Source organism: Malaclemys terrapin, chromosome 7 (assembly GCF_027887155.1).
Source record: "Malaclemys terrapin pileata isolate rMalTer1 chromosome 7, rMalTer1.hap1, whole genome shotgun sequence".
Taxonomy (NCBI): domain Eukaryota; kingdom Metazoa; phylum Chordata; order Testudines; family Emydidae; genus Malaclemys; species Malaclemys terrapin.
In genome coordinates, this window is record NC_071511.1 from 82,760,113 (window position 1) to 82,777,222 (window position 17,110).

Below are 17,110 nucleotides of genomic sequence, written 5' to 3' on the forward strand. Positions count from 1 at the left end.
TCCTACCAGACAAAGAAAAGTGACAAACATTCCATCTGAGCACTAATACCCAATTGGTGTGTGGCCCTCAAGATTTCTGCTACTTGCAGTTTCCTCTTGCTTGGAACTGTTGTTCCCAGTGGACCAGAATGGAAGATTGATTGACAAAATACAGTGAATAACTTACAATCCAATATGAATAACATCAACATTCAGGAGCAACCTTGAGGTATACTAATGCATAAATAATATAAAATTAAATTCACATTGAATTTATCAAATTTTGAGTTATTGTACTTATAATGAAGATACTGCTGTACTTCAGCTGCCCCAAAATTGCAATAATCGCTCTAACATATATGTCATTGTTATTACAAAAGGGAGATTTTACATAAAAGTGAAGAAAACCAGGGTGTAGAACAAGAGTCAACCAAAAAGTTTGCGTCCGATTCTTTTCTCACTGTTTTGTAAATTGGGAGGTAACTCCATTAACATCAGTTTCACCATATACCATTGTATAACAAGTGCCAATGAGATGTGAAGCAGGCCAATCATGTACAAATTCTCAGGTGCTTTCATAGCTAAGATATATTCAGGAATTCAGTTAAAGCCTCCTGATTTTCAAAGTTTATAATTTGGCTGTAAAAATGTTATGCTGTGCTGAAACTTGGAATATAAGGTCTTATGCTGGAAGTGATTTTGGTTGCACAATTTAAACAAAATCTGTTCAGCTGTCTGAAGACACAGAAATGCAAGTGAAGAAAAAGTGGTTATCAGATACTGGCACTTTTTCTGCTTGTATAATTCAAAAAAGATTCAGTTAAGAAAATTGAACTTGACAAGCAATTAACATCATGTTCCACACTTGCTCTGTTCAGCAATGCCTCATCACTATTTTCTACTTTATAAAGTGAAAATAACAGACTATAATATCAGGGTGGCAGGGCCCTTTTGTTTGCTCACCCTATTGGCAATCGTTAGAATCATGAAAAAAGCTGCTGAAGTTCTGCTTACTTTTGGTGGCTGAGTCTACTCCTGAACTTAACCAGAGAGATGGGAGTGGTCCCTAAGCAGGAGGACAGAGCAGATGCTGGAGGAAAATGCTTGGGACAGCGAGCTCAGGGGATAAAGCTCTGGTTGGGGTTTATGCTGTCTGATTGGTTTTTGTTATTAGTTACTGATAAAGCCATGCCTAATAAGGGGGCATGTTAGAAAACTACCTCAGGGTTTTCATGTTCTCTTTAGAACCACAGTGTGAAATGTTAGAAAGTTCCCAGTGCACTGGATCACATTTCAAAATGTGGTACATTTCAGAAGGAATTTTGTTACATGAAGCTGTATGCTTTCATCTGATTGTAAATCACAAGGGGCCACAGCCTGTAGTAAGGCACAAAGTGCAGAGCCACAGTACCCCAATGGATCACTGAAGGTATTCTGCCTCAAAGAGCTCAGAGCTCCCCAGTTGCCATTGGGAGAATGCAATCAGCACCACCCCCTTTAAAGGATGTGTATACTCTTTTGCTCTGGCTAACTCTTGCAGCGGACTGAGCATTGTTCCACCTACTCTCTACCATCTTTCGGACACATTCCTCCTTGAGCGGGAGAATCTCAGTAGCAACCCCTGTGCTATAATTCCATCATATCCTGGCACCGAGCATGCAACGGGAAAGAGGAAGGCTCCACTCCAACAGGTCACACAGGGGGAGGAGGCTCCTTAATCCCATGCAGCGGGGAAGGGGAGGGATGGCGGATTCTTGGTCTCACACATAAGAGTTGGCCACAAATGTATTTATAGCTTTATTTTTATGTTATTTAGATTGTACAGAAGTAAAAATCTATTCCTGGGTTTTTTAAATTAAGTTATATGCTTTAAAAGTTCTTTAATTACAATAAATGCACATTAAAAACCTTCCTAAACGTGTCTTTACTTAATATGACAAAATCAGTGGGGCCAGATTCCATGTCAAATCTATTTGGTTCGTTTGCTCACAGGACTATGTTTTTAACTAAATCTAGCTTGTGTTTAAAATAGTTAATATTGTGATAACAAGTTATGAAATAAAATGAACCTGAGACTTTTATCCCCAACCTCCTTTCCACTGTGATTTTTTTTAAAAAAGACAACAGGCAAAATTATAGCCTAAAAATATTTGTCATGATATAGTCTATCCTTGTTAAAATGCTGGAATACAGGCACACTAAGTAGTTGATGCTGCATTAAAAAGTAGTGAGTTATTGTGAAAACCGTGTGTGTGTGTGTGTGTGTGTATGTTTTAAAAATCTTTGACAGAATCAAAAGAGACAGAGGATTTGAAATAGTCTGAAATTTGCGTTAGTTCACACTGAAGCTGACCACTCCACTCTCATTTAGTTACCCAGAACAATCACATTTCCCAGCAGAGTTTACTCATTTGCAAGATAAAAGAAAGACATTTCTGCACATGCCCATAATATTCTTCACCACTGGGGGCAGCTATACATAAGACTGCATTCACTGAAACCAAAGCAACAGTCGGAGGAGCTTTCAGAATGACAGTATGCAGAAGTGAACAGAGCTTGTTCATTGTACAGTGTTATTCTGTGCTCCAAAGCAGCTTCATAGCTGGATCGGGTGCTAACTACAATAACTGCTGTACTATGGAATACAGATATGTGAATTCAGATAGCTAATTGTTGCTTGGAGGAATCTATCATGCTTTCACATAAAGAGAGATTTTAAAAGCCAGGTTTCTAACTGTAAAGATGCAAAACCGTAATATCCATGAAGATCCTATTACCTAGGAAGAATCTGACATTTTGCTGTGAATGGTGTGTTGGGATTTATTTATTCTTGGAGTGTTCTGCGTGGCTGGCAAAGAATAATGTTCCAAAATCAGTCCATCTCCCAAGGGGTCCAATTTTTCTTCCTGGGTGTCAGCAAGCCCTGACTCACAACAGTGCAGCTGACAGGGACTGTCATGCTTGTGGCACCCTAAGCAAAAACAAAAGACCTAAGGACGACCTTTGAACAACACAAAGGATGGGTATGTTTTTCATTTTTTTTTTAAATATATAGCTTGTAGCTTCTGCATAGACCCTGTTTTAATTGTTCTATTGACTTATCTTGATATGATTTAGGATCATAGTTAAAATGTCTATTGATTACATTTATTTAAACTATTTTACAATATTTATACAGGCATTTTTTTAAATCTGAGTAAAAGAAAATAATGTGCAAAGTAGCTGTCAAGCTAGAAAATTTTTAAATGATTTTTAAAAGAAAGATTCTAGGCATGATTTTAAAAATGACTGATCTTTTGGGGGGATAACTTTTCTAAGTTGTTTTTATTTCCAGGTTTCAATGTAATTAGGCTACTGAGCGGATCAGCTGTAGCCCTGGTAATAGCCCCTACTGTATTACTGACAATGCTTTCTTCTGCTGAACGAGGATGCCCTAAGAACTGTAGGTGTGAAGGAAAAATGGTATATTGTGAATCTCAGAAATTACAAGAGATACCCTTGACTATATCTGCTGGTTGTTTAGGTTTGTCTCTTCGCTATAACAGCCTCCAAAAACTAAAACATAATCAATTTAAAGGTCTAAATCAGCTCACCTGGCTGTATCTAGACCATAACCACATCAGCAATATTGACGAAAATGCTTTCAATGGAATACGCAGACTAAAAGAGTTGATCCTGAGTTCCAACAGAATCGCATATTTTCTTAATAATACCTTCAGACCTGTGACAAATCTCCGTAACTTGGATCTGTCATACAATCAGCTGCAGTCTCTGGGATCTGAACAGTTCAGGGGCTTAAGGAAGCTGCTGAGTTTACATTTGCGATCCAATTCCCTAAGAACCATCCCTGTTCGAATATTCCAAGATTGTAGGAACCTTGAACTTCTGGACCTGGGTTACAATCGCATCCGAAGTTTAGCAAGGAATGTCTTTGCAGGCATGATCAGGTTGAAGGAGCTTCACCTGGAGCACAATCAGTTTTCTAAGCTCAACCTGGCACTTTTTCCAAGACTTGTCAGCCTTCAAAACCTTTATTTACAGTGGAATAAAATCAGTGTGATAGGACAAACTATGTCCTGGACCTGGAGCTCATTACAAAGGCTTGATTTATCTGGCAATGAAATAGAAGCTTTCAGTGGACCTAGTGTTTTTCAGTGTGTGCCCAATTTACAGCGCCTCAACCTGGATTCAAACAAGCTCACATTTATTGGTCAAGAAATTTTGGATTCTTGGATATCCCTCAATGATATCAGCCTTGCTGGGAATATATGGGAATGCAGCAGAAACATTTGCTCTCTGGTAAACTGGCTAAAAAGTTTTAAAGGGCTGAGGGAAAATACAATTATCTGTGCCAGCCCCAAAGAGCTGCAAGGGGTGAATGTTATTGATGCAGTGAAAAACTACAGCATCTGTGGCAAAAGTACTACAGAGAGGTTTGAATTAGCAAGAGCTCCCCCAAAGCCAACATTTAAACCAAAACTCACCAGGCCTAAACATGACAGCAAGCCTCCTCTGCCCCCAACTATCGGAGCCACCGAATCCAGCTCAGAACTCGAGCACGACACAGAACACATCTCCTTTCATAAAATCATAGCAGGGAGTGTGGCCCTTTTTTTGTCCGTGCTTGTGATCCTGCTGGTAATCTATGTGTCATGGAAGCGTTACCCAGCCAGTATGAAGCAGCTGCAGCAACACTCTCTCATGCGAAGGCACAGGAAAAAAAAAAGACAGTCACTGAAGCAAATGACTCCAACCACACAGGAATTTTATGTAGATTATAAACCTACCAACACTGAAACCAGTGAGATGTTGCTGAATGGAACAGGACCCTGCACATATAACAAATCAGGCTCCAGGGAATGTGAGGTATGAACCATTGTGATAAAAAAGCTTTTAAAAGCTGGGAAATAGTGGTGCTTTATTGAACTCTAGTGACTATAAAGGGAACATGGGTTTTTTTCACTCTTTTGGCACAGCACTTCCATGTCACTTTTTGGGTACATTCATAATACTGGTCATTTTACTCTCATACATAATCAACTCATTGAAATTTAAATACCACAAATAATGTGAAGCTTCAGCTCTGATTTAATACAATATCTATTGTACAGACCATCTACTGATTTCATTAAAATCTCACTTGTTTTCAAATAGAAAACTTCTTTCATAACTAATCCACAACATCTGCAGTGAGTATGCCTCTGTTTGGGCAGAAAAATGACAACAATGCAAAGAAAAATGTTTTGAAGTTCACTTTATGAATCAAAGACACATTGAATGAGCCAGGTACTATAGCTTCATATAAATTCTACGAGTTGCTTGAGCTTAGAGATGGTGCAGGAACAGCCCTGAAAGAATGCCTGATTTTTGTGCAATGTAAGGCATGATCAAATAAGCCAGTGCTAAGTAAAAGTTTCAGGAGATCAGTGTGTGTCACAGAAAGCTAAGGGGAGAGAAAAATACAGGCTTAATAAAAAAAACAGAAAAAAATGTAGAATGCAGTTTACTATACTGTATGAAAATACAAAGAGTTTCTAGAGCTGATAACTACTAATTGAAACCTGTTCATGTGGCTTCATACAAAAGGTGCCAGTGTTTATCCCTTCTTACATCCAGTTGCCTTTCAGAAAGTAGTCAAAAGGCATTCATTAAACCAGGCGCAGAAATTCCTTATTGATGTAATTAGAGGAACACAAATGTGCAGTAGCAAATGCAAGACCACTTCCTGCACACATTTGTTTGGGTGCTCATTAGAAATTCTCTTTTCAAGACTGTCAAAGACATTAATGTGGTTAATCAAACCATTAAATCTGTCATTTTCTTCATTTTTTTATTTGTGGTCTGTGCTCGTTAGAGTATCTGGTTGTGCTTTGCACACCACCCATGTTATAGCTAAATGAAGCTTCAAGTATTTAGAAAGCCAATCAGGGTACATTTTAGAAACATCACAGCAACTGGAAAGAGCTTACAGTGAAAACTGGTTATTCTTTAACTAGAGGAAGAATGCATCCAAATGATCTTTAAAAAAATGACAAATGATTTTTTATCATAACCCTGCTGACATTACAAGAATTCATAGATATTCATTTTTAATGTGAAGTCATTCATCAGTATGTTACTGGACAAACCCAGACGGCTATTTGTAATCTGGATCACTGTCCCTCCCCCTCAAAGTCATTGACAAAATTTTATTGATTGCAAAATATACCATCACCCATATATTATAATAAGTTATAACCCTCACATATTAGACAAAGGATCTTTTAAACTCTCTTCTTTCTCATTTTTCAAATAGAACAGCATCATTAAAGAAGCTAATCAGTAATTTCATTATCTCTATTTTGTAACTTGATTTGGCTTAGTAAATTGCACGTCTTTGACCACTTGGGAGGGAATGTTTCTACAGCGCAGTTTCACTGCAGCAGATTAGAAAAAGCAAAATCTTTTAACAGGGTGTTCTTGTAGATTCTTTGCTTACTGGGGAAAAATAATCAAAACAAATCACCTTGAACTATGCTAGATACCATGAAACAAGGTCAGAACGCATCATTTAAACAGCACTAATGCACTTAAGCCCATTTTAGTGTAATAAAACTATTTTCTTTTTTAAGGTCTATAAACAGAAAATAATAGAGAGAGTGGATTATTCATAATATACTGAACCATGTACCATGTAATTCTGGTATCATATATTTACTGAGTGCAAAGAGTCTTACATTCCAACATGATTAATAATGCAGGTGCTTGGTGCACTTTAAACTGTACTGCTGAACATAATGTAATTTTCCCAAGTTGTAGTTTTGAAATTTATATAAAATGTCAGTAAAATGAACATATCTAAGTCCATTAAAGAACTACATTCTCTACCAGCAAACCTTGCCTATGACTGAACTGAAGGATTAGGGTTTGCCAGAAGATTAAAATGCATTACTGTACTTTTGGGCTTCATCAGTGCCTGAAATGGTGACTAACACTATATGCATCCAAAGAGAAAAAACTACATGTACCAAAAAATGGTAAAGAGTAAAGGAAGCTATTTGGGGGTGATTCATATGCTTCGAAAAATCTATTTTATACAAATAATCCAGGATCATTTCTATATAAAAATATTCAGTACATGTTCTAAGGAACTTTGTTTTCTATTTAGTATTTTCTTCATGTATGGTCAGAATGAGGCATTAAAAAAAAGCTTGACACATTTTAAAGTCAACCTTAAAAAATATTTTTAACTCATTCAACATCATATTTCACTGAGGACACAATCTACAATCCCTTCCAGAGGAAAATACACGTAGAAACAAACAAACTGCATTTTTTAAAATCTAGGTGTGTGTCGGTGTGAAAGAAATACAGGCACAAAACTGAGACCAATTATGGTGTCTCTTCAAATACCAGCCACTATTATTACTAAACCATTATTACTAAATTCTTAAGCGTAGATGGTTAAGATAATAATGAAAATTCAACACGTTTATATTAAAGTATAGACATGATTACAAGGGCAATTTATTCACTTATCATATGAAAGATGCCTAATAGTTTATATTTACAGTTTCACATATTTTCAGTGATAAACACAGATGGATGGGTAATTATCACTACAGTTATTTGATAAAGAAAACTGCTGGCTCACTGTGCAGAACATAAAGGCCTATGCCAACAATCCCCAACTGAACAGCTAAGAGGTCTGAGTTGAATAATGGTTATTAAATCCAGTTGTGGTGACAACGGGTTAGAAAATGGTTTAATGTAGCCTCAAACCATGTTATCTACAGATTAAAAATACCATGTTTGAATCTACGTAGAGTCCTAGGTTGACCGAACCATGTTACCATTTAGCCGAACAATTTAACAACTGTGTTAAAACCATTTGTTTTAGCTGTCTATACAGCACAATCCTGGTGTCGCAAATCCTAACCGTTTTGATTTCCAGTCCTACCGGATAAATTCCACTGAACTCCAGTAAGTTCCGGTTAAAAAGACTCTCCTTTCCTGAAAAACAGGTGAAGGTTTTTTAAGATTCCAGAATGATATGACCCTCTCATTCTTCCTCAAATATGAGCAAATAACTCTAATCCTGGCCCAGATTTTGCCTTACTTAGGGCACCTTTGTGCCACTCTGTCATAAAGTTACCTTAAACTGCACCACTGGAGGATTTCTCTTATATATAGAGGAATCAACAGGTGTTGTACAGCAACCATAGTCCCTTTTATGCCACCCCACCAGATTGCCAGTGTATGGGCATGGCGGGAGGAAGTGGGTATGGATAGGATTCCTTTATGCGCCAGTGATCTCCAGGTACCCTTAATTTACACCTTGGACTTGAGTAGTGTCAGGACACTCCAGAAACAGGGGAGTGCCAAGGTGGCTTGAAGCCAGTGATGCCTTCTCCCATTCCTCCTCCAAAGAGTGCTCCTTGGCCACAGATCAGAACCTGAGGCCCTTCATTCCAGATATAATGTGCTATATCCCTGGATATGTCTTCACTTAAAACGCTACGGGGGCACAGCTGCACTACTTCAATATAGACAATACTTATGCCAACAAGAGGGATTCTCCTGTCAGCATAGGAACGCCCACCTCCCCAATTCTTCCATTGAGCTAGCACTGTCTACATGAGGAGTTAGGTCGGTATAACTATGTTTCTAGGAGTGTGGATTTTTCACACACCCCTGAGTCGTAGCTATACGAACTAATTTCCTAGTGTAGGCCAGGCCCCTGTCTACTGTTTTTTTGTTCTCTTTTGTTTTGCAATGTATTTGTATTTTATATTTTTTTAAAGTGATATGAACAGAAGCAAGCACAAAATCAGCACCCCAGAAACCATAAATAGAGCTGGTGAATCACTGATTTTTCAGTTCAGCCAGCAAACTGAAAAATCAGGGGAAAATATTTGGTTCAGTTCCAAAAATGTTTAGAATTTTCTCACAAATTTGAAAAGTCTATTTCAGGCCAGCAAAGTGTCACAGAGAGAAAGTGGGAACATATCTCCTCTTTTTACAACCTTTAGCCAGGTGGTTAGACACTTGCCAGGGATGTAGAACACCCAGGTTTGAATCCCCAGTCCAGAGCAAGACTTGAATTTAGATTCAAATCTTTTCTTTGCCTGATTCAGAGGAGTGATCTGAATCCACATCTCCTACCTCCTAGATAAGTGACTGAATGAGTCTACAGCCTGATAATACTCACTCTCGCTCTCTCGCTCTCTCTCTGGCACAGTGAACATTTAAGTATTTTTTCCAATGTGGAACAGCTTCAACAGGAGAGACTGACCAGAATAGCCTATATTATAGCCTGGTAGTTAGGATGCTCACCTGGCACAGGGGAGATCTCAGTTCAAGTCCCAGCTCCACTGAATATTCAAGTATTTATACTAAGAAGTGGGACAGTTTCCAAAATAGAGACTGAGAGCAACTCATCCCAGCACAGCTTTTCATCTGGTGGTTAGGTCACCTACCTAGGAGGGAGGAGAATTCAAACCTTTGTCTCCCACAACCCAAGCAAGGGCTCTAAACATTGGGCTAAAGGTCATAAAGGAAGGGAGAGGCAGAGACAGTGAAGTCCAATATAAAAATGTAATTTTAAAAATGTACTGTATAACTTTCCTGAAAAGACAATTGGATATTTTGACATAGTTTACTACATTCTAATGGTTTGCATAATAGTCAGCCACGCAACTCTAGATAAATATTCTTTCAGCTGAATTTCTGTGAAACCATAGTGACATCCAGTGGCAGATTAGATTAATGACAGGTGTCTATTTCAGTTCATACTCACGTTTTAGCTTTAACTTTGTCTTGTGCTATACATCATAGTAGCATATAGTTCCCTTCCAACTCTGTATTATGCTAAGTATTCAACTGCACTGTAATCACATTTATTTCACATTTCTGCATATGAGTCTTAATCTAAATTAATTCAGTGAGTGAATGAAGAAAGTGGCAGCAGTATAAAAATGCTGGCAAGAAATGTGCGGGGCTGTAATTGTTATTACATGTTATTGCATTGCTAGCAACTAATGAAAGGTTCATATAATATAAGAAATGCAAGGTGCAGGCAAGAATTAAATAATTATTATATATTTATAAAGCACCATTAACTAACATCAAGATATCATATAAAATAAACTCAAAACAGAGCAGTACATTCAACATCAAGAAAGAAGAGAAATATTTTAAATGCAATTTTTAAATATTGAAACACTTGATCAGATATCAAATGGAAGGTCATTCAACCAGCTTGATGCCAAATTAGAAAAAAAAAAAACGGTACTTAGAAAATGCACATGCTAAAGAAAGCACAACAAGCCAATTATCTGACCAGGAGTGTAAAGCCCATCCAGTAAGATAAACCTGAACTGAATTAACAAAAAAACTAACTTAAAGGTATGAGAGAGCCAAGGTGGGTGAAGCAATACTTTTTTTGTTAGAGCTCTGAGAGACTTGAAAGCTTGTTTCTTCTATCAAGAGAAGTTGGTCTAATAAAATAATAACTCACCCACCTTGTCTCTGAAATCCTGGGGCCAACATGTCTACAACAACACTATTAACCAAGGGATGTAAGACTTATTCACTACATAAATGCTTTGCTTGTTAGTCAATGGATATCGAGTAGCTTTGCAATCATTGACTATATAGCCTAACCAAACACTTACTAACCCTAGTCAACACAGAACTGCAGCAATCACTGGAGTAGAGAGCAGCAGTTGTTTAATAAAACTCATAGCAACTCTACCCAAAAAGTAGAAGAAGTTTTTTAACAAGTGGGTGAAACAAGTGGCCTACTGAAGTCAATATAAGCTTTGACATGGACTTCAGTGTGGCCCAATCTTTCACCCAGTGTGTCCAATTGAAACTGCAGGAAGAATTTAAGTAAACAGAATTATCTGAGGTTGAAGTTAGCCAGGACACCAGATTCACTACCTATACTGGAAAATACTACAAGCTCTTTAATGGCCAGATGGAGTCAATGGCTTTGATTTTCCATCTCATCTGAAAGATGGCAACTTTAGAGTACAGGGTCCCTTAATCTACTTGAATATTCATTTAACTCTGACTCAGGAACAACACAGAAAACTGTGATGCCGAGTATATACTCAGGTGTTTGTCTTAAGGTGTCCCATTACATTGGTGATTTCATGCCTTGATTTTAATCTCATCTCACCTTGCAAGATCTGATGTTATCACAGAACAAGATTATATGGGTAAAGATTTAAATTTTATCCTCATGCTGACCGGTAGCCAGTATAACTGGTGGCATAATGGTATGACATGAGGGCAATAGGGTGCAGAAAAGTTTAGTCACATGACTATTCTGAATGGCTTATAAATAGGAAATACATGAATTAAGGATACTATGGCAGTAGCTCTACAGAGAGATGACCAATTGTGGACCAATATTTTAACTAACAGTGCAATTAGAAAACGTCACATCTTAGAAACTAGCACAACCTTGTTAAAGCAATGAGCATGTAGTAGTCACCATCATGAAGTCAGCATTTTCTAACAGTTATCGTGCATTGCCTCTTGGCATATGGCAGCATTTCCTATATTTGTAATAGGTTATAACTGTGGTATAGCCAATACCCATTTTTACCTTACATCTGCCTTAAGTGTGGATAAGAGTTATTTTCTGGAGATGTTACAGATATGTGCATGGAAATCTGGATATGAACTGATCTGTGAACAATTCAAACATTTTGCATTGAACTATTTTGTTACCTCCTGCATAATGCTTTTTTTAGTGTTTCTAGCATTGATGTCATGCTGCTAGTTATGATGAATCAATAAGGATATAATATTATCCCCGCTGTGCTGAGTTTCAGAGGTATTAATTCTGCTGTTAATGTCAAAGTGGCAGGCTGTCAGCCACCACGTATGGGTATGACAAGGATACTCAGTGAAAAGAGCTTTTGAAGTACTTCTATGTCTCTTCCTTAACCACCTATGTCCCAATTAATGCTGGGTAAATCTCCCACTGACTTTCAATTGGAGTTGAGCATCTAACTGCCCTTTGTGTTTAAAATTCTTACCAGAAAAGTTTGAATTTGGTTGGTGTTTAAGCTTCCTCCACAAGATGGGATTCTTTTCTCTGACAGTCTATGTAAGGCCCATCTAAGCAAGGCTACCTTGCTGAAGGCTTTGGCAAGTCTATCAGAGGTGAGGGACGGCAATTATATCTCAGTGGAATAGTAGATGGTGGAGTGAAAGTCTTCACTTCAATAAGTGCTTAACATTACATTTCTAAACAAATTAACATAGATAAGAGCCTCTGCTTTTTCCCTGTCCCTGCACCTACTTCTTTGTCCACTCCGCCAAACCTCACTCAATCCCTTGCACTCCATTATTGTCCCACTGGCTCCTGTACTTCCTTCATCCCACCATCCATGCCCTGCCAGCGTTCTCTTCCCATGCATCCAACTCTTCCATATTCTTCCCCCTAACCATTTCTAGGCTGAGCCAGAAAGAGTTATGCATTTCAAGTAAATGTTCAGGACACCATGGGCAAGGTCCTCATCTGCGGTAAATAGTCATAGTTCCATTCACATCTATTTATACCAGCATTTCTGATTTTTGTCAGTCTTTCTAGAAACTCTAAGAACATAAGAATGGCCAACCTGGGTCAGACCAATGAGCTATCCATCCCAGGTTCCTATCTTCTAGTTTGGGATGAGATGCAGCAACATTTCAGGAAAATTGGTTGCTTTTTGGTGCGGGAGGAAAGTGGTTGAAAATAGGATGTACAATGGGAAGATAGTTGCCACCTTACAAAGAGTGGCTACTGATGATTCTCTATATATATTTAAAGTAACTGAGCTTATTTGAGCCTTAGAAAAAAAATTTATTGGGGCTTGATTTAAGTGTTGGACAAAGGTTCAGAAGTTCTTATTTTAACCAAGCTAGTTAGTCCACTATTAATTGCAATCATATCATATTCACCCAAAACATTTAGTGATTATTTGAGAACAGATTTTTTCTCTCTCTCTAAGGCATATCAAGTTCAGTTTAATATTTCAGCACATTAGATTTCTACTGCCATCACAGAATTTACTTACAGTATAATATCCTTCCACGTCACAGTATTATAGCAATATAGTAATATATGAGTCATATCTTCAAAGCAGTGCACCAGATTCTATTCTGCATTGCCTTATACCAACCAGCTTCTTCTCATTCACACTGTTGTTTACTGAATACAAATACATACCATATATTAGCAATTCACCATTCACTGGTTAGGTTCACATATTGCAGCTGTGATTCACACTGCAATATACTGTCTTTCAATTTCATAATACCAGAGATTCACAGTATACAGTACTGAGTAGGAACTGTGGAATCAGTCCTTAATTGTCTCTACAGCTGTGATTAACTAGTTTTTCTTATTTTTTGTTATTTTTCTATTTGAATTCAGATTAAATATTAAGTGCAAGATCACACTTTACAGTTATTTCTAAGCTACAATGTCAACATTATCATGGGCAAGCAGCAAAATCTACCTGGTAGTATTAATAATACTGTACATTGCTGTTGCCGCATAGTTTATTTGCCCTTGTTTAAAAAACACTTCCCCTTCACACATGTATGATTTTGGATAGTAAGTTTCTATGTGTTTAAATCAAAATGACCACATAAAAATATGTTTTGTCATGAATAGCCCATAGCTATAAGAACATATGATAAAGGCACATATGTTTTCCTTTAAATAGAGTCCCACATTAAGGCTTTACAAATTCTAAATCTTCATTATTGGTTTAATGTTCTCAACAACAGAATGTCAAAAATAAAAACAGAGCTGCTATAGGGGAGTAGTGAGCTCTGTGAAGTAGTATGCATTTGATATTTTCTAGTAAAGCTCTTTTCAGATTGAAGGTTCTGAATTTACTTCCAAACATTTATTTTATAGCTTAAGGAAATCTAAATACAAATACAGTCTCTCAACTTCTGAATTTCTATAACTGATGCTATTGGAGAACATGAAGTTATTTTTAAATAATAAACTATTGCCTCGTTGACCAGAAGGCGGTGACTTTGTAATGAGAAAGGTAACTGTGAACTGCATGTCCTTAAATCATCTGTAGCATAAAGCAGCAGGATTCTGTTGCGGATGTGTTTATGAATGTTTTAATAAGAACACAATCACAGAAATCTCTCTATTGTAAAATGGAAGCTGTCTTTTCTTCACCTACTACAATCTATAAATCAGATGGTCCATTTACAATAGGAATAATCTTTTTGTGGCAGTGTAAAATAATTTTAATAGTAGGTTGAATAATCAAACTTGAGACTATGTTTTATTTGGATTTTAATAGTATTTTGAATAAAACCACTCCATATCAGAAACTCTACATAAAATTTTTTTTCCTCAATCCCACGGAACTAGTGATTTATATGGTTTGGTTTCATGTATAAACTGACATGGCAAATACTAAATTTAACAAAGCCAATTTCTTTTAAAGCCTCATCACACTAATTACATCAATCTAGTGTGTAAAATACATTTTTGTCAGTAAAGAACAGAGGACTTCAATTAAATTTAAATCCTTTTTCAGCACTATAAGCTTAGTGGCGCCAAGTCATTAATGAGGTGGTAAAAGAAAATGCTCCTAGATACAGACTCTACTGAGAAATCATTATAAGTATTCATCATTTCCACTTTGTCCATATGCTTAAGAAATTAGCCTATATTCATTGCAATACCCTGTTTATCAAAAAAGGAAGAAGATGCCAAAAGACAAGCATCCCTAAATGTATACAAAACACTTTCCAAGGGAGGCTGCCTTTCTCTAGCCCCCAGGACTCCCAAAACATCTAATGTGGCATTCTGTCTGACTGCTAGCTGCCTGGAATGGTGGCATTGATTAAAACTCAGACATCCATTGCATGGAGCTCACCGCAGCCAGCCATCTAGCAACATTATTTAAACATTTGTTTGATGCTGAAGTCAGTCACAGCTGCTAAATCTGTGAAACACCCAGCTCCTTCCTCAGGCAGCCAGAAGACATAAGGGCTTCAGTGGGAAGCCATGCTAGCAGATACCCACAGGTAGCAAAACTCTGCCACAGAAGAACATGAGGTTCTTTATGTATGTTTATTCTTTGAACTTGTACAGGGGACGAGGTTTTAAATAGAACAAATGATGTTGTCAAAATTTTACCTTAAGGAAACTGGGAAAAGTTCTGCTCACCAGGTCTGGTCAAAAAAATTTTTTTTCTTCCTTCTTCATCGTAACAGTAGAGATAGGTGGTGGAACATGCTTGAGGCTGCTCTGGGTTAGTTCATTCATAATATCCATGGAAGGATGTGAAAAAAGTAACAATTACAACCATTAGGGGAACATGTCATATTCCCACCAACAGTTTACTATCTTCTTCCTTTCAATGTGTCAGCAACAGGACTTATTTTCACCCCAGTTCCCCATCCCCAACAATTTTTGAATGCCGTCGCGCCTGTGGGGAGAGCTGTGTTACAGTGGATGAATTCACAGTCCCGGGTTAGGTGGATCTACAAAGATTGTTCAGGTCAGGCATATTTTGCAATACGGTAAAATGTTACCATTCGTTACTTTGTTGGGTTTTTCTGCCTCTTCATAAGTTTCATTTCTGAGATATAAAACATTAAAACAGAAAAGATGGAGACTCCAAAGGCTACACATAGATATCAGGAGTACTTGTAGCACCTTAGAGACTAACAAATTTATTTGAGCATAAGCTTTCGTGGGCTACAGCCCACTTCTTCGGATGCATAGAATGGAACATATATTGAGGAGATATATCTATATACACACACATACAGAGAGCATGAACAGGTGGGAGTTGTCTTACCAATTCTGAGAGGCCAATTAAGTAAGAGACACTTCTTATCAACCTGTCTGTACTGGGCTATCTTGATTATCACTTCAAAAGTTTTTTTTTCTCTTACTTAACTGTATCTGAGAGTTTCATTGAGAAATGCAAGCTGGAAAAAGGTGCTTTGGCTATAACCAAATTCAAGCACAGAAGCAAGCAAACTCCCAAGTGCATAACTGTTTTATGTTAACTATGGCTTGCATAGTTAATATACTCAGAATGTTTAATTTCATTTATTGATCACTAATCATTACATCCATCCTCCCTGTAAAAGGACATATACGTACCTTCACAAGCACAGTGCTAACTGGCTCTAGATGCCATATGTTAGTAGTGACAAGCCCTGGCTTTGAGTGCCTGTGTGGGTAATGTGACCATCTGGTCCACAGAGACGAAAAGGGACCTACAACCATCTCCCACAGATAAATGAGTTGTCCTTTAGCTTAAGTGGTAGAGGCCTGTCCTTTAGAAGGTAAAAGATCCAGGGTTCTTCTGCTTCCAGCTCTGTGCGCAAGTGATTTATATAGTATGTTGCTTCATTATGGCAGAATTTATATACACTCTTCCTTCATTACTGGTTTCTGCCCTGCTCCATGACCCCTTTCCTAATATTAACTATCATACTGGTAACATAGTCAATGTTATGCACCTTTTGGTTTCTATCTTGGGCAGTATCTTTTGTTTCTAGGCCAATACTGTTGATATCCATTAAAACCATTTAGTCCTATGTTGTTTTTTAGTAATTTCTTTAAATGGAGAATTGATGTTGTAAGGTTGAAACCTTCGTTTATAGTTTTCAAGTAGAACTACGCTGACTTTGTAATAAGACACATGTGAGCTACAGTGAAACAATTCATTTCCTTAAAGCTAAAATCAAGCAATATTTCCAAAATCCACACCTTCGTTATGAAACCTGTACCACCACGCCACACAAGTTTTACATGAAAAATCATAATAATGTTCAAAGAAGAGTTCTGCACTAGAAATCAATGTCTAGGTTATTGCTGAGTTACTGGCCTTACTGTAACAGCATTCTGATTAGTTTAGAAGAAGCATTTGATTTCCAAAATCCACTCTGTATTTTGATAGTACTGTCACTGTCAGGATTTTGTAGCAGTCTCACGTTTCAACCAAATTGATTTGTAATGTTAATGTCAATGATTTATTGTGGTACTACATGTATATTACAGCCAGAACATCTTTACAGTGGAAAAAGGCAGCAGATTTGCCTAAGGCTAATTTCATAGTAGTTTAATTATTAAAAAACATCTTCCATTTTTTCT

At 37.4% G+C, this 17,110-nt stretch overlaps 2 protein-coding genes across 9 annotated transcripts in view; one reads left to right on the forward strand and one right to left on the reverse strand.

Moving 5' to 3' along the window:
* The window catches only part of CTNNA3 (catenin alpha 3), a 954,554-nt gene that overhangs the window by 524,872 nt on the left and 412,572 nt on the right, over positions 1 to 17,110 (reverse strand). The gene's annotated exons all lie outside the window — the stretch shown is intronic.
* Positions 2,515 to 17,110, forward strand: part of LRRTM3 (leucine rich repeat transmembrane neuronal 3) — a 137,610-nt gene continuing 123,014 nt past the window's right edge. For both annotated transcript variants that reach the window (XR_008445731.1, XM_054035496.1), the window contains exons 1-2: positions 2,515 to 3,002; positions 3,314 to 4,845. Coding sequence is in view for 1 of the 2 variants with exons in the window: in XM_054035496.1 (XP_053891471.1) it covers positions 2,999 to 3,002; positions 3,314 to 4,845 (1,536 nt within the window). In the remaining variant the exon portion in view is untranslated. The remainder of the gene's footprint in view (positions 3,003 to 3,313; positions 4,846 to 17,110) is intronic.